This window comes from Lissotriton vulgaris, chromosome 8 (genome assembly GCF_964263255.1).
Source record: "Lissotriton vulgaris chromosome 8, aLisVul1.2, whole genome shotgun sequence".
In the NCBI taxonomy this organism is placed as follows: domain Eukaryota; kingdom Metazoa; phylum Chordata; class Amphibia; order Caudata; family Salamandridae; genus Lissotriton; species Lissotriton vulgaris.
This window is the reverse complement of record NC_141696.1, coordinates 657285285-657311992: the sequence shown is the minus strand read 5'-3', so window position 1 is coordinate 657311992 and position 26708 is coordinate 657285285. Positions and strand designations below refer to the sequence as shown.

Genomic DNA, 26708 nt, shown 5'->3' with positions numbered 1-26708 from the left:
AAACCTAAAAATACCCCTGTACCCCAAAACCCAAACCCAGCCCTTAAACCTAAAAATACCCCTGTACCCCAAAACCCAAACCCAGCCCTAAAACCTAAAAATACCCCTTTTCCCCCAAAACCCAAACCCAGCCCTAAAACCTGAAAATACCTCTGTACCCCAAAACCCAAACCCAGCCCTAAAACCTAAAAATACCCCTGTACCCCAAAACCCAAACCCAGCCCTAAAACCTAAAAATACCCCTGTACCCCAAAACTCAAACCCAGCCCTTAAACCTAAAAATACCCCTGTACCCCAAAACCCAAACCCAGCCCTAAAACCTAAAAATACCCCTGTACCCCAAACCCAGCCCTAAAACCTAAAAATACCCCTGTACCCCAAAACCCATACCCAGCCCTAAAACGTAAAAATACCCCTGTACCCCATAACCAAATACCACTAAAAAAAGATTTTTAAAAAATATAAACTTACCTATAATAATACTTACGATGTAATGGTATGCGTTGTAATAGTATGTGCGTTGTAGTGTATTGCGATGTAAAGGTATGCGTTGTAAAATGACCTGCGTTGTAAATGTATGCGTGGTAATGGTATGCGTTGTAAAAAATCTGTGGTAACAGTTGTATACCTTTCATTGGTTATGTTTCATCAACAAATCAACAAACTTATTATATATGTGCCCACATACACAACAGGGGAGGGAAGTGAAGTGAAGGAAAGTGTCAAAGGTAAAGTGGGATTAAGGGGAATAGTCAGAGTCATTCGTGACAGATATTAATCATAACTCCAACATATAATATTCATATGGTGCCTTGAACCAAGGGCCACAATATCATGCTCGTATAGAGTCCAGAAATCCAATGATGTAGACCACCTAACTCTCCTTCAGCTGCTTTGGTCTAGCTTGGGGGTAGGAGTTGGTGAAGTTTGTACGGTCTACGTTTCGACCCAAAAAGTTGCGTAGGATAGTAGTCCTTACAAAAAGGGTCTTCTTCAGGACAGAATGGTTGTGGGTGGGCAACCTCCTGAAACATAATTAAAAAATCAATTAATTGATTGGTACACACCAACCTTGTTAGTACATACAAGGGAGGCGGTTAATTAAAAAACGTGTTGTCGTATATCCACAGAACATGGTCCGTGGTACAAACATGTGTTGAGGATAGCCTCCAAAGTCATCGGGGTACAGTGTAAACTCACCTATCGCACAGGAAAGAAAGGTTGTTGATCCTTAGTTTTTATGGGCCTTGTAATTAGTTCCTATGTGGAAATTACAAAAAGGTCATGATCAAAAATTGGTCTACTGGATGACCGGCTGAAAACCGACAACATACCGATTAACAACCTATTCGTGCTGCGCATTTAAAGGGGACATACCTCACAGGTGCTTGTGTGTGCTATTGAAAACTCTCAGGAGGCAGGGATCTTGGCGTGTTTCTGATGTAACCTAATATGAAGTATGATTGGAAACTGAAATCAACGTATTCCATACATCATAAGATACTATCGGCAATATACTTCTATTTGTGTGAATCCCTATCACAGTTATTAAAAACACACATGTGCTTCTATATAATCAGGACAATGTTTCTTATTAAATACAGGGCAAATGATATTCATCATATATCTCCTATTGAAGTTATAGTAATGGTACCTCAGGTGGTTTTTGGAGGCAGCAGGCACAAGGAAAAATCGATATACTTGCTCTCAGGGTCGCAAACCTATTTTCTAAAAAGAACGTGACAGTATTTAGGTGTGCAAGAGTCGTTAATGAAACTAATTCACATGTGAAATTACCGCTTATCGTGGTTGAAACATACCTCCACAAAGATGAAGGGACAAATGAATCAAAAATGCCACTATCGCCTGCGTCAAAATGAAAACACAGGGCAGTCTTCTTCAGAACCTATGTGTTGTTACTCTAAAGTTAAAGAGGTTAAAATACGATGAGGGAGTCAGAGATTGACAAAACGTTTTGCTACACAGAGCTTGAAAACATTGGCGCATCTAAACATAGCCAGCTCCCCTCAATGAAGGGGGGATCTGATTTACACCATTCGAGCCCTCCTGCAGAAGGTGAAAATAAATGTGGAAAAACGGGGTTCATATCAGTCCGACATTACCCAGCGTCGCATTTAGCTAAAGAGACCTGAATCAGGGGATAGTCTATAGCTGAAGGCGCCCACCTGAACCGCCGGTACTGGAGGCAATGTAGTTAGGGGAGTCTCCTTCAGAACCTCCGTATTGTTACTCTACAGTCAAAGAGGTTAAACAGGTTAAAATACGGGGAGTGAGTCAAAATTGACAAATCGTTTTGCCACACAGCGATTGAAACACAATGACACATCTGGAAATGGCCAGCTCACCTCAAAAGAAGGGGGGATCTGTTTCGCACCAATATGTGGAATAAACCAAACGAGCCCTCCTGCAGTGGGGGGAAAACACACAGAGTTACTGTCAATCGGACGCTGCCCAGCGTCACACTTAGCTAAACAGACCTGAATCAGGAGATAGCCTATAGTTAAAAGCGCTCACCTGAAACGCTAGTGCAGGAGTCAATGTAATGAGGCACCCGAGTCTCGCTAGTGTGCCCTCGCCGTGTAAAACAAGTAACTTCCTGGTTGAGGAGAAGGGGGCGGGGCCTCCATCCGAAAATATAATAGAGGAGGTAAACAGACTATGATCCACTAGCTCGGCGGGGATAAGATTTATATGTAGCGACCCTATATTTGTATAGAGGATTGAATTAATCAGAATCTTAATTTCAGGAATTTAGTAATTTATTTGTGAAACACGTAAGGACACCAAGGAGTTAGTGGGATGTCGAATCTTGCATCATACATGTTGTATCTAAACACATAGTCAACAAATACATTACGCCAGTGCGCACAAATCTCACAGGATAGTGAAAGCACAGTCGTTTTTCTAAATGAACCCCATATAGTTAGTGAATAAAAGAGCCCACAAGAAGGCATTCAGTATTTTTAAAGAGTAGATATAAATGGTTCCCATGAAGTCTGGACAGTGTAATTCTTGGCAGTGTGCACCGATCTCACAGGATGGTGAAAACACCCCTAGATTCAATGAAAAAAAATGAAAAAAATCATACTCTGCAGAATGGTAATTGTTGAAACATATAACGAGGCATGCATGTTTCTAAAGGTGATGCATAGTTCACATTAAGTTCAAGCATGTAATGAAAGCATCCTTCCACACAATCATGGAATTCATATATAGGTTGGTTATCATTTTTACAGAAATGGTCATCGGGTAATGCGCACATAACTCGCAGGATAGTGAAAAGCATTACCAAGGTAGGTGACAATATCCACAGTGCATTGATGTGTAAAAGTGGTATAGACTGTTGTATTCAGAGATTAGCCAACTGTACAAAACTGCTTTCTGATTCATTTAAACCATCTGTGACAGAATTGAAAGTATGGATCAACTTTAATTCTCTCATATTGAGAATACTGGATAAATCGCCACCCCTAGGGCCTAGTGTCACATGTTCCAGAACCGCCCATTTAAGTGTTTCAGGGAGATGGTTTTCTCTTTCACAATGTTCAACTAGAGGTGCCCCCGGTGTCTTACATCTTATACGGCTGCAATGTGCAAGAAATCTAGCTTTCACCCGTTGTTGGGTTTGACCTACCTATATCAGTTCACAGGGGCAGATTATCCCATAGATTACATTTCTAGTATTGCAGTTCGTGTGGCTCTTGTAGGTGTGATGGTGATTCTTGAACGTAAAGTCCTTGGATTGGATGGTGGAGGGACAGGCTTTACAACTACCACATCTAAAGTGTCCGACTATGGGCGGTTGTTTCCAGCATGAGGCTAAGGTAGGTGTCACCGGGCACTCCAAAAAGGATGATACTACGTAGTCTCTCAGACATCTCGCCTTTTTGAAGGCATGCATGGGTACATCAGTGCTTTCCAACGCATCAGCGATTAGACCCCAATGTTTATTGATTGTCTTTTTGATTGCATGACTTTTTGTTGAAAACGTAGTAACACAGATCATGCGTTTCTCCTCTTGACATGTGCGCGTAGATGGTTCCAGGAGCGTCTCACGGTGACAGAACCATGCCCTCTTCCTTGAACGTTAGATCAGATGTTTAGGATAGCCTCTTTCAATCAAGCGTGTCATCAGTATATCGGATTGTGCCATATAGTCTTCCTTCTTGCTGCAGTTCCTCCGAACCCGGAGGAACTGGCCATGGGGTAGATTGTCTCGAAGACTCCGCGGATGATGGCTTGAGTACAATAGCAGCGAATTACGTTCAGCAGGCTTCCTAAAGAGTGTGCTATACAATGTCCCTTCTTCTGCTACTATGCTGATGTCCGGGAAGTCAATTCTGTTATTACTTGATTGCATTGGGAATTGAATGTCTGGGGACTGTTGGTTAAGCCAAGTGGAACCCTTGTAGGTCGGCCTCGTTCCCGTTCCATATGATCAAAACGTCATCAATATACCGCATCCACATGCGCATTTGATGTCGAAAAGGGTTGCAGTTGTTCATGATAAAGGTGTTTTCATAAAAGGCCATGAAAAGAATTGCCAGGTCCGGGGCAAATGCTGCCCCCATTGCCACGCCCTTCGTTTGTAAATAAAATACATTCTGGAACATGAAGAAGTTCCTCATCATTGCTATTTTTAATAGAAGGATGATGAATCGGGTAGGTACTTGTACGGGGGCTTCGCGGCTATCAAGGGCTACGGTGGCCACCATGAGTGCCTCCTCTTGAGGGATGCTCGTATATAGCGACACAATGTCGCACGTTACCAATAGTTCCTCTTCTGGATTGAACGGTTTCCCGTCTACCAAGTTAATGACATGTGTGGTGTCTCTCAGGTAGGTTGTAGTTGCTTCTGCCAGAGGTTTTAGAAAGAAATCCACATAACGGCAGAGAGGCTCAAGAATGGACCCGCACCCAGAGACGATGGGCCATCCTGGGGGATTGTGAATGTCCTTGTGTACCTTGGGTAAGGTGTAAATAGTTGGAATACGGGGGTGTCTCTGATTGAGGTATTGATATTCGTGGTCCGTGAGAAAGCCTTGTTGGAGTCCCTCCTGTGTTACCCTTAGGATCTCAGCTGCCAGTTCTTTGGTGGGATCCGAGGTTAGCTTTTGATAACTTATGCCATCATTTAGTTGGCGCCAGATTTCTTCTTTGTACTTTGCAGTATCTTGGATGATGATGGCCCCGCCCTTATCCACTGGCTTCACAACAATATTACAGTTGGATTTCAGGGTATCCAGGGCTGCTCTTTCAGTCTTCTTGATGTTGTATTTTACATACACCTTTTCACTCAAGATCCTCTTGACCTCACCCATGACAATATTCTCATACGCCAATATTTGATGACTCATTGCGTTGGCCGAGGGTACAAAAGTCGATGGTACTCGGAACCCAGTGATGGATTTCATCTGGGATGATGGTCTGTTCTTAAAAAAGAACCGTAGTCTTATTTTTCTGAAAAACTTTGAAAGTTCCATGAGTGTGTTAAAACAGTTGGGTGGGGTTGTCGGAACAAATGACAAACCTTTACCTAAGACTCCAAGCTCTTCTTCAGTGAATTGTTGGGAGGATATATTGATCACTGGTGTGTTGATGTTGTTCACCACCTGTAGTTCTTGCGTCTGGTCGAGCGTTCGCCGTGTTCCTCCGGTTGGAATCGAACCTGTTTCGTCCCGTGGCCTCGGCCGCCCTCGTTGTCCCATTGCATCGGTGGACCCTGTTGTCCGCGTCCAGATCCGCGGTTCCAGTTGTTGCCACGTCCGCGGGGCGGTCTCCATGTACCTTGTTCTAAACAAGCATTAGAAATGCAATAGGTCTCGCAGCATTAGAGTTAGTGCTTTTAGAATTGTTTATGGGTTTTTTTGTAAATCTTTAGCATGAGGTTGAGGGTGAGTGAGGGTGAGGGGTTGAGGGTGAGTGAGGGTGAGGCTGAGGGGTTGAGGGTGAGGGTGAGTGAGGGGTTGAGGGTGAGGGGTTGAGGGTGAGTGAGGGTGAGGGGTTGAGGGTGTGTGAGGGGTTGAGGGTGAGGGGTTGAGGGTGAGGGTGAGTGAGGGTGAGGGTGAGTGAGGGTGGGTGAGGGTGAGGGTGAGTGAGGGTGGGTGAGTGTGAGTGAGGGTGAGTGGGGGTGAGTGTGGGTGAGTGTGGGTGAGGGTGAGGGATTGAGGGTGAGGGGTTGAGGGTGAGTGAGGGTGAGGGGTTGAGGGTGAGTGAGGGTGAGGGGTTGAGGGTGAGTGAGGGTGAGGGAGGGTGAGGGGTTGAGGTTGAGGGGTTGAGGGTGAGTGGGGGTGAGTGAGGGTGAGGGGTTGAGGGTGAGTGAGGGTGAAGGTGAGTGAGGGTGAGTGAGGGTGGGTGAGGGTGAGTGAGGGTGAGGCTGAGGGGTTGAGGGTGAGGGTGAGTGAGGGTGAGTGAGGGGTTGAGGGTGAGGGGTTGAGGGTGAGTGAGGGTGAGGGGTTGAGGGTGGGTGAGGGGTTGAGGGTGAGTGAGGGTGAGGGGTTGAGGGTGAGTGAGGATGAGGGTGAGTGAGGGTGAGTGAGGGTGAGGGTGAGTGAGGGTGAGTGAGGGTGAGGGTGAGTGAGGGTGAGTGAGTGTGAGTGAGGGTGAGTGGGGGTGAGTGTGGGTGAGTGTGGGTGAGTGATTGAGGGTGAGGTGTTGAGGGTGAGTGAGGGTGAGGGGTTGAGGGTGAGTGAGGGTGAGGGAGGGTGAGGGGTTGAGGGTGGGATTATACAGTCAGTCCCTCGGTCACAAGACCTGCCAGGAGGGCTGTGCTGTGGTAGGTTTATCCTGGACGTGCTGTGCTGCCCTGCCCTGCCCTGCCCCCGGCTGCAAGGGTGCTCCAATGCTGGCCACGCACTTCTCTGTAACGGGTGTCATGTGAGCAGGCGTCATCTGACACGGCCTAGCAACCGCGCGAGCCCAGCGTGGAGACCGCAAACACCAGAGCCTGCTATCGGCGCAGGAGCAACTCGCTGCAAGGGCGCCTCGCCCTGCACCACCTCTGGGATACACGGCGACCCTGCACTGAAAGGAAGAAATGGATCTTAGGCAGCTCAGCGAGCTTCACTCTGATTGCACTGAACAAAGAAGCGTGCATTTTCCCTCTTTAACCAACATGCCAGAGGCTTCTGCTCACACTACTGCCGAGTAAGGCTAGGAGCAGGGTTTAACACAGTTACATCAGAAAAATCTTCGGGTGACGCATTACCAGCTCGTTCAAATATATATAACATTAAAGCAGTGACTTCTCAAGACACGTGACACAGAACCACAGAGCGTACCCGAGGCGAAAACATGGGAGCTGTACACAAAACCTCTCCCAATAATTGTAATGAAAATAAAAAAAATCAATAAAAAAAAAAAAACAGTAAGTACAATAACTGTTGCTATTTTTCTAAAGTATTGGAATGGCGAGTAACCTTGTCATCCGCAAATAAAACAGCAAATGTTGTTTTAATTATTTTATTTTCCGGTCTTTCCAAGTCTGTGTAAGAGGAATGGCGGTGTAAGGAAACTCGTGCAACCGTGGCGATCACCAACTCAGCCTGAATCTAGGTGCACTGGGAAAACTGTGAGTAAATGGGTGAACTGTTAAGAAATACAGCGATGCAATGTTAAGGGGAACTGCGAGGCAAGGCGGAGGTAGAGCTTGTATCTTTACTGAGGACTATTCCCGTTTGTGACATTTCATCGCGAGGTGAAAAAGACAGCTGGTGTCAACAAATTAACTTTTGTCAACTATAAAACAAGCCTTTCACCGTAACACGGCGGGCAGGGGAGGGGGCGGAGAGGGAGAGGAGAAATGCGACACGGAGGGAGGGGGAGGGGGAGGGGGCGGAGCGGGGAGGGGGCGGAGAGGGGAGAGGTGCGACACGACGGAAGGAAGAGAGGGGAGGGGGAGGAGAAAGAGAAATGCGACACGGCGGGAGGGGGCCTAAAGTATTGGAATGGCGAGTAACCTTGTCATCCGCAAATAAAACAGCAAATGTTGTTTTAATTATTTTATTTTTCGGTCTTTCCAAGTCTGTGTAAGAGGAATGGCGGTGTAAGGAAACTCGTGCAACCGTGGCGATCACCAACTCAGCCTGAATCTAGGTGCACTGGGAAAACTGTGAGTAAATGGGTGAACTGTTAAGAAATACAGCGATGCAATGGCGGGGGAGGGCGGGTTTGGAATGACGAGCTCGCGAGGCGGTGTTGGCGGGGAGGGGGCGGAGCGGGGGAGAGGGTGTGTGTGAAACGAGACGGAGGGGAGAGAGGGGAGGGGGAGGAGAAAGAGAAATGCGACACGGCGGGAGGGGGCGGAGCGGGGGAGAGGGTGTGTGTGTGTTGTTAGGAGACGGACGTGCACGCGCACGCGCTTTTAAGGTCAATGCGCATGCGCATAAGCTCAATGCGCATGCGCATTGACCTTAAAAGTCACGGGCACTGCAAGGAATCGCCACGATTCCTTGCAGTTAGATAAAGAGTGGATGAGCCCCTATAGTCTCGCTTGCTCGATGCGCATGCGCATCGACAGGCGAGACCTAAAAAGAATTGGGTTGATATTGGGGACGGTACGTGTCCTGGTAGCCGTAGGATCCACTAGTGCCTGCTTGATCAGAATCCTCACCAGAACTATAGGATGAGTCTGAGAATGTGGTAAAACGACCTCTTGACCTGCCGCCTCTATAGCCGCGATTCATAAAACGGCCCTGTTGGTCCTGTCGATAATAATCGTCGGATAGGTAAGGGTACGTTTTCTTTTTATCATAGAATTTTAAGTCTTTGGCTAATTTTTCAAGCTTTTTCTTGATGGTGGTAGTCTCAAAGTCCTGTAGTGTGGCTACAAGTTTGGATAGAGCCTCTTTTGAATTGGTTAGGGTGTTGTCACCGGAGATAGTTGCTTTCAATTCCGCTATCTGTTTGGTAAGGGCCAAAACCTGTTCTGCCGCAGTCTCAATCCCCAGCACCATCCAATGTCGCGAACAATTGTTCGCGACAAAGCTAAAACCTTCCCGGAATTTAGGGATATCTACAAAGATGGCGGGTTCTACCTTTACTTGCAAACCTACAGGTATGATATTGGATTGTAGGCACTGTGCAAGAAAGTGTCCATGCAACTTAGTACGAATTAATTTCTTCTCTAGTCTCTCAAGTTGGGAGATTTTATCATTAAGGGTAATGCCAACTGCCAGAAAATTGTTGGCGGGATCATGTAGTAGTTGATCTATGTAGGCTTCAGTATAGGTGAGTATTTCCTTATCTACCATATTCAAAGAGTCATAGGAAGATAATAGGAAAGGATTATGTTGGGAAAGTTGGGAAAGTTGACAACACGTCAAAACCTCCAAGGGGAGGTAGCGTAACCTCACCGGCCAACGCCGGTACAGATAATGTTACACAGAAAGGGTTAAACCCAGTAAAGTCAAGGGACCTGGGTAGTTGTGAGGTACAAGGGAAAGGGGTCCCAGACAAAGAACCAATACTTGCAATTTAGTGTACTTATTACCCCCGCAGAGCTAGTGGATCATAGTCTGTTTACCTCCTCTATTATATTTTCGGATGGAGGCCCCGCCCCCTTCTCCTCAACCAGGAAGTTTACTTGTTTTGCACGGCGAGGGCACACTAGCGAGACTCGGGTGCCTCATTACATTGACTCCTGCACTAGCGTTTCAGGTGAGCGCTTTTAACTATAGGCTATCTCCTGATTCAGGTCTGTTTAGCTAAGTGTGACGCTGGGCAGCGTCCGATTGACAGTAACTCTGTGTGTTTTCCCCCCACTGCAGGAGGGCTCGTTTGGTTTATTCCACATATTGGTGCAAAACAGATCCCCCCTTCTTTTGAGGTGAGCTGGCCATTTCCAGATGTGTCATTGTGTTTCAATCGCTGTGTGGCAAAACGATTTGTCAATTTTGGCTCACTCCCCGTATTTTAACCTGTTTAACCTCTTTGACTGTAGAGTAACAATACGGAGGTTCTGAAGGAGACTCCCCTAACTACATTGCCTGCTGTACCAGCGGTTCAGGTGAGCGCCTTCAGCTATAGACTATCCCCTGATTCAGGTCTCTTTAGCTAAATGCGACGCTGGGTAATGTCGGACTGATATGAACCCTGTTTTTCCACATTTATTTTCACCTTCTGCAGGAGGGCTCGAATGGTGTAAATCAGATCCCCCCTTCATTGAGGTGAGCTGGCTATGTTCAGATGCGCCAATGTTTTCAAGCTCTGTGTAGCAAAACGTTTTGTCAATCTCTGACTCCCTCATCGTATTTTAACCTCTTTAACTTTAGAGTAACAACACAGAGGTTCTGACGAAGACTGCCCTGTGTTTTCATTTTGACGCAGGCGATAGTGGCATTTTTGATTCATTTGTCCCTTCATCTTTGTGGAGGTATGTTTCAACCATGATAAGCGGTAATTTCACATGTGAATTAGTTTCATTAACGACTCTTGCACACCTAAATACTGTCACGTTCTTTTTAGAAAATAGGTTTGCGACCCTGAGAGCAAGTATATCGATTTTTCCTTGTGCCTGCTGCCTCCAAAAACCACCTGAGGTACCATTACTACAACTTCAATAGGAGATATATGATGAATATCATTTGCCCTGTATTTAATAAGAAACATTGTCCTGATTATATAGAAGCACATGTGTGTTTTTAATAACTGTGATAGGGATTCACACAAATAGAAGTATATTGCCGATAGTATCTTATGATGTATGGAATACGTTGATTTCAGTTTCCAATCATACTTCATATTAGGTTACATCAGAAACACGCCAAGATCCCTGCCTCCTGAGAGTTTTCAATAGCACTCACAAGCACCTGTGAGGTATGTCCCCTTTAAATGCGCACCACGAATAGGTTGTTAATCGGTATGTTGTCGGTTTTCAGCAGTCATCCAGTAGACCAATTTTTGACCATGACCTTTTTGTAATTTCCACATAGGAACTAATTACAAGGCCCATAAAAACTAAGGATCAACAACCTTTCTTTCCTGTGCGATAGGTGAGTTTACACTGTACCCCGATGACTTTGGAGGCTATCCTCAACACATGTTTGTATCACGGACCATGTTCTGTGGATATACGACAACACATTTTTTAATTAACCGCCTCCCTTGTATGTACTAACAAGGTTGGTGTGTACCAATCAATTAATTGATTTTTTAATTACGTTTCAGGAGGTTGCCCACCCACAACCATTCTGTCCTGAAGAAGACCCTTTTTGTAAGGACTACTATCCTACGCAACTTTTTGGGTCGAAACGTAGACCGTACAAACTTCACCAACTCCTACCCCCAAGCTAGACCAAAGCAGCTGAAGGAGAGTTAGGTGGTCTACATCATTGGATTTCTGGACTCTATACGAGCATGATATTGTGGCCCTTGGTTCAAGGCACCACATGAATATTATATGTTGGAGTTATGATTAATATCTGTCACGAATGACTCTGACTATTCCCCTTAATCCCACTTTACCTTTGACACTTTCCTTCACTTCACTTCCCTCCCCTGTTGTGTATGTGGGCACATATATAATAAGTTTGTTGATTTGTTGATGAAACATAACAAATGAAAGGTAATAATGCAATTTTGAAATAAATCTTTTTGCATTGAATAATTTGTCTTTTTTGAAATAAGTACACTAAATTGCAAGTATTGGTTCTTTGTCTGGGACCCCTTTCTCTTGTACCTCTAAATAATGGTGGCTGAACGGTGGAGCGGCCCGCAACGGCGGGTCCGCTCAGGATGCCCCCCATGCACTGTCAGGGGGGCCTTGATGGCACCGTTACCAGGGAGGAAGCACCCATTCACCGGTTCTCTCGGGGAGGCGTCTCTGCAGCGTCCTCCGGGTAAGCTCTGCTGCTCCCTGCGCCGGCGGGACTTGGGGGAGCCCCGCCTCTCGTCTGGGATACCGGGGCTCCCAACAGCTCAGTGTCGATCCATTGCGCGGCCGGCTTTCTCTTCTGCGGGACTTCCTCCGGCGTCTCCTCTCTTGCGGGGCTTCCCTTCCTTTCTGGAAGCCACGCCCATGAAGACGTCACTGGACTTGCTTTCCGGGTCGCGCTAGGCAGCGGCCCAGAGGGGGTTCCTCTTGCAGCTCGGGACGCGGCGGTGAGTCACGGGGTGGGCACCCGTGCAAGTCGAATCACAAATTCTGGGCAAAGTCGCGGGGTAAGCACCCACACAGGTTAAAAATGAAAGTCCGGAAGCGGCCATGATGCGGGGTGGGCACCTGCAAGGAAATCAAGGAGGGGGGATCCCTAGACAGGGGGAATCCCTCAGCGGCACATAGTCCTGCGCTGCAGGGAGAGGACACAGTGCTCCCCAGAGAGAAACATAAAGCACTCACAGGGCGCTGGGGGGTAGCACAAAGTCCTCCAGGATAATAAAGGAGGCCAAAGTCTTTACAAGGTCCTGGGAATAATCAAGGCAAAGCAAAAAGGTTTCCAGGACAAGGGAAGGTCCCCCAGTCAGAAGTCCCCCAAGGCATCCAGGGGCTGGGCAGAGCCCAGGGAGGCAAGCCTTCCCCTGAGCTCCAGCAGCAGCACAACCCCGGTAGTTTCAAGTCCGCAAACAAGAACATTTACTGGGGGTTACAGCCCCTCTTTTATACACAGAAATCCTTTGTTGTCAAAGGTGCAGGCAAGGGGCGAACCAGATGCAACTGGTTCCTGAGCACTTTGTTCTGCTCAGCCCCTCTCCCTATTCACAGGACAGGCCAGGGACATCAGACACATCACAGGGGGGAGCCAGCATTGTGGAGGGAAGGCCCAGCCCTATTCAGGTCCCAGGTGCACTCCTCCCTCCCATCAACATGCAGATCTCTCCATTCACCACCGGGGCAGACCCATCCTGACTCCTGGAGCCAGGCACACCAGCCAGCTTCAGCCAATCACAAGCCAGACAGTCTATTCACATTCACTGCACAGACATGCCAACTTCTAGAAGTGGCACTTCTACACTAGACACAATAAATCTGCACACATCATCGCGTAGCATTTAATCTCACGAGTTCGCACATACCAAACTCGACCCTGAACTCCCCACACATCAGGAACTACCATGGACACACATATTCCCCATGCATTCCTATAGGAGGACAGGCCAATCTCACCACACACACTCAGAGAGCGCATGCATTTTGCACTGGGCCACAGTGCTAAAGTGCGCAGAGACCAGGAATCACTACCACCATGCCAGAGGCTAAAGGCAAAAAGTTTAGGGGTGAATCTGCCCAAAAGGCCCAAGTCCAACAGTGACTAACATCAACACAAGCATTTATAGGTCCATCAACTCTTCATTTGCAGTGGCCATAAATGCAATAAATTGGTAATCACATATGCTAGAGTTACAAGTAGATCTGCGACAATCTCATGCCTTTCCCATTTCAACAGCAGTACAAGTCAGGGATTTTCTATGGGCGACTGTATCAGTTTGTTTTGTATTTGCTTCAAGAAGACAATATTGTAGCAGTGGCGGCTCCTCCGCTATGGCAGACGGGCGCCTGCTCACTGCTTTTAAGCACTGTCAAGTAGAAACATAAAATGATAACTTAGAGTAATTATGATTTTAATGCTTTGTGTCCTGCTGCTTTGTGGGCGGGCGGGTGGGCGGGGCTGCTCTGCTCTCAGAGAAGGGGAGGAGTGGGTTGCCCACTCCTAAGGCACAATGACTGTTTGGTCGGCCCTCCAGGGCCACCCAAACCAGTCATGCGTACTTACCCCGTTCTCCATGCAGGCTGCATTACAGCCTGCATGGAGAACATTCCCAGCCCTCCAGCCCCTCGCTGAGTGCCATGTTGTGATTGGCTTAGAGGAGGGTGCCTGGCTGCCTGCTTCCTGTCCCTGGAGTCGGAGGCAGGAGAGCAGAGGCAGAGATACGGGACCGGGCCATAAGGTAAGTTAAAAAAGTTTTGCCCCCACCGTGTGACACCCAACCACCGCCCTCCCCTCTCAACGACACCACCATCCTGCACCTGCGAGCCATTCCGACCGCCACTGTATTGTACAGTACATTTGCAGCTGTTTTTCTGTGTTAGACAACAGTACTGGGTGGTAGGAGTATCATTTGAGTTTATGTGAATAAAGTTGGGTGTTTAAACTGTCACCTTTGAAACCAAAACACAAAATTTAGACTATAATTCCAATTGCGTTCGTCAATTTTAGTTGAAAGATACAGTAACCAGTCGCAGATCACTGTGGATCTGTAACTAATGCAAATCTGTGTTTTTTGTTTCTAACAGGATGAACTGTGGAGGATCCAGGAAAAACTAGAGTGTTTCTTTGGCTCTTTGGTTGGATCTAATGTGTACATTACCCCTCAGGAGTCTCAAGGATTGCCCCCTCATTATGATGATGTTGAGGTAAGTGAATATTTGCTAACTAGAATTGGACTGGCAATTGTAATAGCACCAACTGTTGGTAAGATAGCTCAGTTTGCCAGTACCCCTGCCTGACCGAGCAGTGCATGAGCGCAACATTATAGTTTCCTTGTCCAAGAGATTTGCAAGGAGAGGATCTGGTGATGCTCCATTTTTAACTTTGGGTTTTAACAGTGAAGCAGTCAAACAGAGCTCTTGCTAACAATATACATAGATTTAGCTTTCGGTGCACCACTTTCAACCATTGGTGTTCAATGACCTACCTCTTCCAGCCGTTAACTTGAGACTTTGTGGAGCCCTTTGTCAGTACATTTTGACTCATTCCAGTGGACTATTTATCTCTCACCTAATGCTATTGGCTGTTGGGGTGTATTCTTCCACTTCCACTTTACTGATGACATTGAATTGCATTTAGGACTACTTTTCAGCTATACCGCTATTTTCCCCTCCTGCTGGTTTCCTGTTGCCTGCCTCGCTCTAATGTGCTAATGCTTTGTTCATAGGGACATTAAACCAAGACCTGTTGACTTTGCCAGTGCTTATTATATTTATGAATGATATGGTGATAATTGCACACGCCACACAGTCCCGTATAAAGCTCTCTGGCACCCTTTACAGTTTTGCAATACCTGTAATGTGTCTATAAATATTTGCAAAATACAGGTCATTTGTCATTTATGATGTTCCCTCTTGCAGATTGAGAATTTTCAATTGTGACACAATGTGAATATTTAGAGGAGAGAGAAAGAGAAAATGAATTCACTTACGTTTTATCTTGAAGTTTGAAGTAATTAATGACCAGCAGTGAGGCGTTGGGGGAAAATTCGACTCCCAACTTGCAGAAGTCCTATTGTGCCCCCCAGGCACGCTTTGCCTCAAATGGTTTCCCCTTTCCCCTAGCATTTTTTTTTTGTAACTTGTTTTTATTGACATTTTGCATTGACAATAGCTTATTGTATCAGATAACAGTCGCATATAAGACAACTACTAGTATGCGTCTTGAAGCGCATTCGCACTCATGCCATTACTAGTCAAGTATCCAGTCACCCTGGAAGTCTTCCGATGAGAACATGCTGAATATAACTGGGGATGGGGTAGTCATGGGATGCAGGGTACAAAGAGCGAATGTGATCGAAAGGTGGCCTGTACTCCTATAACAATGAAGTATAGCAGGGTATCAAGGGTGTAGGAGGGGACCCATAATCAGCCTAGAGACAAAAGGGCGGTTTATCCTGAAGGCGCTTGGTGAGGTGGTGCTGTCAGTTAGCTGTGGGCGTGACCTGCGGTGGGGACTCGTCATTTGTGTCTGTGATTTGTCCCTGTGGTAGTGTGAGTTGCGATGTGCCGGGAACCCCCCCCAGGTCGTCTTGGGCCGGTGGTTGCCTAAATTGTTGTAGTAAGGTATCCCAATCCATTGATATGGGTTGTTTACGTATCCCTTTCACTTCTTCTTCACTTAACGCTTCTTCCTCCGCAAGTGTCCATTTCTTCAATGCACCTACCCATGCCTCGAACGGGGGGGGGCTGCAGGGGACTGCCCGTGCATGGCTATGTTTAGTTTTGCCAATGAGGTAGCTAGGGAGGCGAACCTGAGGAGTACCTTGTGTTGTTTCTTCCTCTGATAGAGACCCAGTGCACAGACGTCCCATGTATCTAAGAACGTGAGCCCAGTGAGATTTCTGATGGATTCATGTACGTGTTGCCAATAGGAATGTAGAGTAGGGCAGCTCCAGAACATGTGTTGGAAATCCGCCGCATGCAGTTGATATCTGGGACACGAGAACTGGGTTTCGGGATAAAAGCTTTGGAGACGTGCCGGCGTCAAGTAAGCCCTGTGTAGGACATAGAATTGTATATTTTTAAAACGCGCATTTCGGGACTCCTTCTTGGGGTATTCGAGAGCCCTTTCCCATTCCTTCTAGTGTAAAGAGCGTCCTAGTTCCCCTTTCCAAGTAGCTCTGAGAGCCGCTAATGGCACGTTTCTGAGTTCCCTAATACCTTTGTAGAGCCATGTGACCAGGTGTCGCCCCACTCCCATATGTAAAATTGTGTGTATGACTGGATGTGTAGGTGGTTCCCCTGTCGAGAGGTCGCAGTGTGGACGATAGTTTGCAAAGAGCTGGCGATGGAGTAGGAACTGGCCCGCAGGGAGATCATACTCTTCCGTCAACCGTTGGAATGGTCTGAGCTGGCCATCCTCAAATAGTGACTCCGCCTCAGTGACGCCACAGTCCGTCCATGTTCGTAACATGTGAGACGTGCAATACTGATCCTGCATGGGCCACCCGGCCAGAGGGAGGAGGGGGGAGTATGGGGCCCTTCCGGGCGACATACGGTGTACTCTTAGCATGCACTTGCGTGCGACAGTGATATGTAGGGATAAGTACGTCTAGGTTTGGTGCCTGGTATAAGTAGCCGGCAGATTTCTGGGATGGGCACTGGACAGTTTTCAGCATGCGTCTCCCCCAGTTGTCTGCCCGCTGTCCAGTAGTAAAGCCACTGAAGTTGGGCGGCCAAGAAATATGATTCGAAAGCAGGGGCGGCGAGTCCTCCCTGTGTGGTTGGTAGTTGCAGCTTTGCCAGTGCTATCCTATGCCTGCTTGTCCCCCAGATCAGCGAGCTAAGGAGTACATCTAGATCCTTGAAGAATGCTCTGGGCGGAATGATTGGCAGGTTTGTGAAGTAGTATAGCAGCCTCTGGACCATGATCATCTTGGCGATAGCCACTCGACCAATTGGGGCTAGAGGGAGATTCTTCCAGAATCCCACAGAGGCTCTGATGCCGGCTAGTGCTTTGCGGTGATTACCATCATAAATATCCGTCGGGTGTGATAGAGACAAACCCCTAGGTAGCGAGGGGCCTCTGTGCTCCAGGCAATGGTTTGATCGCCTAGTCTGACGACACATGGGGGAGAGTGTGGGTGCAGCGGGTATACTGTGGGTTTCTCCCAGTTGACTTTCAACCCGGAGACTCCTGCAAACTCCGTCAATGTGGTCCAGATGGCTGCTAAATCAGCAGTGATGTCTTTGATGTAGATGAGGAGACACTATGTGTGGTGTTCGCTATGGGAATGCCCCTCTGTTCCCTTTCCCGCTGTAGTCGTATGGCCAGTGGTTCCACCGCGAGGGCGAAGAGCAGAGGTGAGAGCGGGCATCCCTGCCTCGTGCCCCGTTGCACTGCAAATTCAGGTGAGATGCAGCTTCCTATACGTACCCGTTAAGTGAGTTTGGTGTATAAGAGTCGGTGTACGCCAAAAGCGTTGGGCCAAAGCCAAGTCGTCGTAGTGCCGAGAAAAGGTAGCGCCATGTGAGGGTATCGAAAGCCTTTTCAAGGTCCAGGATGAGACAATCTGCTCTGGGGTAGGGGTCCCCAATTTGATCTTGGACATGGAACAGCCTGCGTATGTTCTGAGAACTGTTCCTGCCCGGGACGAAACCACATTGGTCGGGATGTACTAGCGGCCGTATAATTTGGGTGTATCTATCCGCCAATTTCTTCCAGAGGATCTTGCAGTCGGTAGAGAGGAGCGTGATGGGGCGATACGAGGCCATCAATTGTGGGTGACGGTTGGGTTTCAGGAAGGTCACGATGACCGATTCCCGGAGGGATTTCGGCAATTCCCCAGCCTCGAGTGCAGCGGTGTACATTGCTGCCAGCCTGGGGACCAATAAGGGGGAGATTGTCTTATAATATTCCAGGGGGAGTCCGTCCAGTCCCAGCGCTTTGTTGCGGGCTAATGTGCGCAGGGCCTGAGAGATGTCTGCGGGTTGTATCCTTGTATCTAGTGCCTTCTGATCATTCCTCGTGATTTCAGGAATCACCAGGGAAGCAAGGAAGCAATCTATTCTGTCCTGCTCAACGGGGGTTGGGTGACTGTATACCGCCAAGTAATGTTGGTGAAATGCCAAAAGGATCTGATCCTGGGATCGCACTAGGTTAACGCGGGGGTCTATCACCTCAGTAATAGGCTTCATTTCGCTATTCTGTTTTGCTAACCATGGCAAAAGGGTACCCGTTTTGTCGCGTTCCTTATGCATGCGGGTTGCATATGTCCTAAAGTTGTAGCTCTGGAGATCAACGTAGGCTGTCATGTACTCCGTTCTGGCTTTGGCTATCTGTATTGTGGTTCTGAAAATTCCGGGCCCTGCTATAATATGGTACCGAGGCCCAACACTCGTGACACAAAATGTCATCGTACCCTGACGAATTTGGTATCGGCAGACCGGTAATGATTAGGACATTATCCCTATGCATTTGCGTCATGATTGAGTGATGCTAACACCCTTAAAACATGGTTTCCGTTTTAACCCTTGGGTTCCATTTTGTGAACGGCATCCATCTTGTGGCTTGCCCTCATATAGTCAATTGATTAAGGACGAGTTTGATCCAAAAGGACACGTCCACCTTAGCTGACTTCCCCATGACCCGGCCCGACATGACTTCCCCATGACATGACCCGAGCTGACTCCACTGCCTCCAGCTGAACCTGTTCGGACAGTTCCTCGCCCAGTGGCCGAGTAAGATAGCATCAAGGCACAACATGCCATAAACCATTCACTACATACAAACCATGTTGTCCACACACATACACCTGTCCATGTTCCTTGTTTATGGCCGGTTTTACGATGAGGAGGTGCATGATTTTATTGGTGTTTCATCGATATCTGATGGTAGTTCTGGGCCGGGCCATCTATCACAAACTGGACATCGAAATTGTAGGCTGGACATCGTGACTTTGCTTTTCCTTTGTTGTACAAATATGTATATGGTTGCATCATAAAACAAGGAATTCTTGCCTGAAGTGTAATATTGTGTATAAAAGGAGAAGGCTGGTTCTGTAAAAACGAACAGTCTCCTGAGAACTTACATCCCGTGCTGTTGTACTTCTAGGACGCTTGTTACTTGGTTGCAGCCAATAAAACTCGATCTCTGACTTCACCTAGAAGACTCTGTGTTTCTGTGGTCCGGAACAGGGAGAACTCCGAGGTCTTCGGGTGTTATCCCCTGGCACCATCGGGTTCCTAAAAACCCGGCACCTCAGTTGGCGCCCAACTCGGGGCGTTATCAAGCGGTGACGGTCCAAGCCAGATGTTCGTGAGGAGCTTTGTGTGAAAATTTCAGAGGACGGCCAGCCACTTCAGCGACCCCTGTATGTCGACGTGGTTCCGAAGGTCCTTGCTGCGAGGTTCCCCGCGTCCCGACGGCTACGAAGGACTGCTGCCCTGACTATCGCCCTGTTTTGGACCCAGTGATCCTTGGTAGAGCGAAACAATAGACGAGTCTTCTTGTGACGTCATCGATCATCAATACTTCAGTTAAGTATAAGTGGAGCGTCTCCCAGTCCTTAGTTTGGTTCTTAGTTTTGGTATCCTTGAGATACACCTTGTTTGGAACTTGCAAGCGTCAAAACCAAGGGATTCGTGTATTCACGAAAATATCATATTCGATAATCCTTTGAAGTTTGAAGCTAGACTAGTGAGCGAAGATGCCTGGTCTCAGCAGACTTGGAAACTTGTTTTGTCTTGGTTGTAGTAAGGACTCCCGATTAGAGGATTCATTTCCGGTTCCTCCGATTGGAACTCGAACATATGAGCTCTATATAAAGCATGGAGTAGGTCCTATCACATATAATGAAATGTGGATAAAATACACCAGAAAGGATGGTGTTTTAAAATGGCCCCAATATGGTAGCTTTGACACGGAAATCTTAGATAATCTTGAGGTCAAACTTTTTAAGAAGAAAGCCCGGCCGGCGATGTTTGACTCTTTTCGCCTATGGCGCAAAGAAGCCAAACAGAAAGAAATTAAATTAGCAAAGAAAAATAAAAGAGGTATGTATATGGTACAAGCTGCCATTGCATACAGGGACAATGAGGAAGAGCAAGAAAGTGAACAAATGCTCAGAAGCAAGAAGTTAGCAATAGATAAATGCTACCCAATGTTGCCACATAAAGGACAAGGTTCAAAAGAGACATCAGAGAAGGATCCATTAATGTCCCACTTATTGAGTTCACCACCCCCATATGCACTAGATGCTACTGCACCCCCGAAGCGCTTTGTTATACCGCGCCCCGGTGCACGAAATGCAGTTCTTACTCAAGCACCAGCTCCTCTTCAGCTGGTTCCTACTTCTCCGGCGCAGCCCTCTCAAGGGCCGCCGCCTTTGCTACATACTCCATCTACTGTTTCTGCGACTTTGCCTACTGCTCCAACTGTTTATCATGATACTACTTCTGCCACTGCCTCGACTTCTTCTGCCACTGCCTCGACTTCCTCTTTACATCAGCCTGTCTTTTCTGGCACGTCTGCCTCTCCGCAAGCGTCTCCTTCTGTTCGACAGAGAGTGGCAAGTACTGTCACTGGTCTGTTCTCACCTTTCTTTGGATCGCCTAAGACGACCCCTAAAACAGGACGTAGACAATTGCGTAGTCAACTGCCTGATTATCAGGAAAGAGAAGTACTGAATGAGTTAGCACGTAAATGGGTTACTGATACTGTAAAGTATGATGTTCAGTCTGTTATGAAAGTTTTCCGTCAATGGGACTCACCCACTCAGAGATATGTATTCGAAGAGATGTGTGTATATCTTTGCGAAGATTTGGAGACGAATGATCCAAAACGCAAAATGAAGGAATTATTCTGTATGCGTTTCAAGTTCTATGAAGGAATGATTGTAGGTGCCGATATTGAACGAGCAATAGATTTGTTGTTATCTTATAGGAGTAAGGGAAACGTCTCTAGATCACTGTATGAGGATGACATGTTAGGTAGGAAAAAGGCGCGACAGTACCCCATGAGAGAAGTTCCTCCAGTTTGGAGGGAAGGTGATGCGAATGCGAATCCAGCAATTCTGCCACATTTCCAGCGTGTCTGGGTACATGTACCCTGGAAAAGATCCGAAGTTTTAGCACTCAAGCAGACATTGCCTGATCCCCGTAAAAATCCAGCAGGGTATTATAAGGAGTTATCACAGACTGCCAGCTCATGTATAATGAATTTAGCGGATGTAGACATGTTGTTTGGGAATGTTGTTCCACAGCCCTTATGGAGTAAGATTCGTCATACAGATCATGACCAAGAATTAGGTGACACGTGGGCTAATATTACTGCTGCTGATGCTAGACAAGTTGGTGGCTCTAAGACTGAGCCTTTGGTAGCTGAACTTCCTGGTAGAATTATCACATATATGAAGACTTTAATGCCTGAATTACGTGTGAATTGAGACAAGTTGTCTGCGTGCAAGCAGAAGAAAGATGAGAATGTGTCTGACTTTTTCACGAGATTTAAGGAGACTTTCGTCGACCATAGTGGTCAGGATATGGCTACCGAAGGTGGCCAAAGATTGTTTGTAGACAAATTCGTACATAATCTGCTTCCTGAACTATGTAATAAATTGAAAGATTCAGAGAGTGCTTGGCCTGTTTCCACGTCAGCGCAGATTTTGGCCACAGCCTAGTACTACGAAAATAGGCGCAAGGACGAGCTAGATAAAGCAGATAAAAAGACTAAAGATTTGAAAACTAAAGTCTTTCTCCAGCAAGCCTATCCGCCTCGCACTACTAGTCAGCCTGATTATCAGCAACCACAGCAGTATTCGAGAAACTCACAAAGAAATGAGTCTTCTCAACAGCGTTTACCGTATGGTCCCAATCAATGTGCATATTGCAAGGAAGAGGGTCATTTCAAGAATAGCTGTCCAGCTTTATTGCGACGTTTAAATGGTGTCTCTGGTGCAAGAGGTAGAGGTATTCAACAGGCTCCTAGGGGTAGGGGCCGTGGAAATTTCCCCCAGAATACTTCTTCTTTTCCGCCTCAGAATTCTATGAACAGCTTTGACCAACAAAATAATGCGTCTTCTAGGTCAGCTCAGTACTATGCTGATGATTACTATGCAGAAAACGAGAATGAGGGTAACAATTGCTAGGACAGCCATGGACAAAGAGAGGGAGTTGTTTCAGTTCCAGTAGATCAGAATGGACCTTATGTTGAGGTGATTACATCAGGAGTGTCAGAACCTTTTCTGCTGGATACTGGTGCTACAAAAAGTTCAATTATGCACTCAAAACTTCCTGGCGCACCTTTGTCTGGCGAAACGAATGTTTGAGTAGGTTTCTTTGGCGCCCCGGTTAGAAACCCGATTTCTAGTCCTATGCCCCTTTCTGTTGGCCCATATGAATTAGAAGCACCCCTCATTCTTACAACAGGTTGTGGCGAAAATTTGTTAGGTTTGGATTTGTTAAAGAGATTATATGCAACTTTGTACTGTTCTCCTTCGGGAGTACAACTTACACTAGGTAAGAAAGTGATTTCCCCAATGTATTTGTCAAAGGAGAATATTCCAACTGAATTGTCATCTCTTCCAGATATACTTTGGGCTACTGGTTCTAACGACATGGGTCTTTTGGAGATAGCGCCATATGTCATAACATTACGAGCCAATGTTAGGTTGCCACGTATTCCCCAATACAAGATCTCTAGCGAATGTGAGAAGGCATTGTTAGCGATCATTTACGATCTGATTGAGAAAGATGTCATTGACGAGACAACGGGTAACATTTGTAAAAGTCCTATTTTGCCCGTTTTAATGCGTACTGAGCCTTCACAGCCACCTGTGTACAGATTTGTGATTGATCTTAGAGAAGTGAATAAGATTGTTGTGCCACAATTTCCAGTTGTTCCCGATATTACTGCCCTATTGACTATGGTTCCAGCTTCAGCCACTTGGCTCTCGGTGATTGATTTGAAGAACGCTTTCTTCAGCATCCCGATTGCTGAGGAGAGCAGAGATATTTTCGGCTTCAATTTAGCAGGACGAAGCTTCCGCTTCAAACACGCTCCTCAGGGCTACTGTGAAAGTCCATCTATATTCAGTCAAGCTCTGAAATCACAACTTGACACGATTGTTCTACCTGATAGTGCGACTCTTATTCAGTACGTAGACGATTTGCTAGTCGCTGCAGATACTGAAGAGATTTGCAAGGAAGCCACATTGTCGTTGTTGCGTCATTTATGTGACATGAAGCACAAAGTCTCTCTTTCGAAATTGCAATTTTGTCGACAAGAAGTGACCTACTTAGGTCACATCTTATCGAAGGAGGGAAGGAGACTGACCCCAGAGAGAATACAGGCAATTGCAAAATTGGGTGTCCCAAGGACACAGAGAGAAGTGCGTGCTTTCTTGGGCATTACATCATATTGCAGGCAATGGATACCAAATTTCTCATTGTTGGCCAAACCTTTGCTGGCACTAATCTGTAAAGATACACCCAATCCTGTGCCTTGGTCTGAAGATTGTCAGAAGAGTTTTCACGAGTTGCGTGATGCGTTGTGTTCGGCTCCTGTGTTGGGTCACCCCGACTACAGTAAGCCTTTTACATTATACGTCCATGAGAAGGAAGGTTGCGCATTATCAGTCCAGACACAATCCTTCGGGGACAAACAGCGTCCATGTGCTTATTTTTCCGCGACTCTAGATCCCGTAGCTAAGGCATTACCAAGTTGCTTGAGGGCCACTGCTGCAGCAGCTGTCTGTATTCGACAGTCTGCTGGATTGGTAATGAATAATACACTGATCGTTATGGTCCCACATGCAGTAGATATGTTGCTAAACAGAACGAGGACACAACACTTAACTAGTGCTCGACTGTCAAGTTATGAGCTGACACTGTTAGCGAGTCACATACACATAAAGAGGTGCGATACACTCAACCCAGCCACGTTATTGCCCATTCCAGCAGAGACAGATGAGGTCGAAAAACATGATTGCTGTTTTAGGACAGAAGAAGAGACAAAAGGGAGAGTAGACTTGCAGGACACTCCCCTTCCTGAATGTAATGATACTTTATGGGTTGATGGTTCATGTTTCAAGTTGCCAAATGGTTATACTACTGCAGCATATGCGGTGACAACATTGCACACGATTGTAGAAACTGCACGTATCCCCCATAATTCTGCGCAAGCAGCAGAGTTAATTGCACTTACAAGAGCGTGTGTGTTGGCAAAAGGAAAACAAGTGAATGTGTACACAGACAGCCAATACGCCTTTGGCGTGGCTCATAGTTTTGGACGATTGTGGCGTGAACGTGGGTTCCTGACATCGCATGGCGCAAAAATACAGCATGGTCAGCTAGTTAACGAGCTTCTCGAGTCACTGACCTTGCCACTACAAGTCGCGATTGTGAAATGCAGTGCACGCAGAAAGATTCAAGATGATGTTGGTCGTGGGAATGCATTTGCAGACGAAGTTGCGAAAGAGACTGCAAGGAACACAATGAGTCGAATGTATGTTGTAGGTCCTGCGAGATGGATTACTGATGTGGGTATGTGTGAGGACACTATTCAAAGTGTGAAGTCGATACAGTCCGAGGCCACTGAGAAAGAGGTGAATGAATGGAGAGAAAGCAAGGGTAGATTGGATGCGGATGGTTGTTGGGTCGAATTGTCAAAGCATCAAAGATGGCTGTTACCCGACGCGTATGTACTTGCAGTGGTGACAATGGCTCATGGGATGGCTCACATCAGTGCGAAAGGAATCTGTAAGTTGTTGGCCCCAGTATGGCAGAATAGTGGCATCCCAAAATGTGCAGAGAACTTGGTCAAGAACTGTATGGTGTGTCTGAAGTACAATCCTGGTAGGGGAACTCCAACTCCGGCTGGTCATTTTGCGCCTCCAACGTATCCGTTCGAGGTTTTGCAGCTCGATTTCATCCACATGGAGAGGTGCAACAATCTGAAATACGTGCTTGTTGTCGTTTGCGCCTTCTCCAGGTGGGTGGAAGCGTATCCCCTTAAGGACAATACTGCCTTGTCCACAGCCAAAGCCCTTGTCAAGGAATTCTACCCCAGATTCGGTATGCCTAGAATTGTCTGGAGTGATAATGGAAGTGAATTCGTGGGACGAGTGATGAAGAGAGTGTGTGAATGTCTAGGTATACACCAGAAGTTCCGCGCTGTAAATCACCCCCAATCAGCCGGATTAGTAAAGTGCTACAACGGCACGTTAAAGCTGAAATTGGCCAAGATCCAAGCCAGCACAGGTCTTAAATGGCCTGACGCCCTGCCTTTAGCACTCCTGTCCACCAGAATGACTGTCCATTCCAGACTAGGACTTAGCCCTCACGAGATCGTGTTTGGCCGCCCAGCCAACATCTGGGGCGTACCAAGGCCCAAGAAACTCAGTGAGATAGAGCACCCTGTACTGCTTGACTATTTGCACGAATTGACAACTAAATTGCGTGTCACACAGCTCCTCTCCGCCAGCGTCTGATGATCCAGGCCACGCCATTGAACCTGGTTCCTGGGTCCTAGTGCGGAACTTCAGGCGAACCAAGAACGAGGAGGCTCGTTGGACCGGACCCTTTCAAGTCCTACTGACTACCCGCTCTGCAGTACGTGTCCACGGCAAGAGACATTGGGTGCACGGCGCCCATTGCAAACGGGTCCCGCTGCCCCTTCCATATGACAGATGGGTCCAGGAGGGAATTGCAGACTCAGAAACTGAATCCGTACCTCGTTTCGTGCCCTTCAGTGATGCACGTTTGAAAGGAACTGATACAGAAAAGAAGAGTGATCATATTCTGCAAGGATTTGTGCCACCGTCAATGCAGTTGGACACTACAGAACTTGAAATTTTGTTTGAAGACAACACCGTACCTGGGAAACAACGGTATAATCTGAGGCCAAGAAAAACGGACTAATAAAAGTAAACTAATAAGGTTTTCTTTCCACCAAAATCTATTTTTGATTTTGCAGCTCTCTCGCCCAGGGAACTTGCTCATTTTTGATTTTCGAACCGCCATCCGGTTCTGCTGCTAGGGTCGCGGTTGACAGTCTAGGGAGTGCAGCTGGAGACGCTTAGGTTGACGGTTCTGGTTGGTCTAAGGGAATTACCCTGGACTGAACAGAAGCACTCTTTAGCAGAATCAATCTCCCACCGCGGGCAGCAACAAGAGGATGGAGTTTCCAAGGGTAGAGAGACCTGCTAGATCTACGAGCTTTGAAAAGAAAATATGCACTGTAATGGCAAGAAAATGATTTTTAGTAATATGCATTTTAATGTTATGTAGCATAATGATGTTTTTGGTGGGCTATGCTCTGTTCATTTTTCGAGTTCCGTTTATACACAACACTCAGCCAACACCTCCTCCTACTATTTCCCCGCATTCTTTTCACCCTCTACCCGAACATGAGTCTGCCAGAAGATTAGAATTTGTAAATAACTCATTCGTCCAACTCCTACACCAGCACCAATCTGTAATGAACACCACGAACTGTTGGATATGTGGACTTATGCCACACACCACAGATAAGGGTATTCCA

General features: G+C 46.9%; 1 protein-coding gene across 5 annotated transcripts in view; it reads left to right on the top strand.

Annotated features, from left to right (window-relative positions):
• The window catches only part of RIOX2 (ribosomal oxygenase 2), an 845240-nt gene that overhangs the window by 316166 nt on the left and 502366 nt on the right, over positions 1-26708 (top strand). For all 5 annotated transcript variants that reach the window (XM_086934530.1, XM_086934533.1, XM_086934532.1 and 2 more), the window contains exon 4: positions 14252-14371. In XM_086934530.1, coding sequence (XP_086790656.1) covers positions 14252-14371 — 120 coding nt within the window. The remainder of the gene's footprint in view (positions 1-14251; positions 14372-26708) is intronic.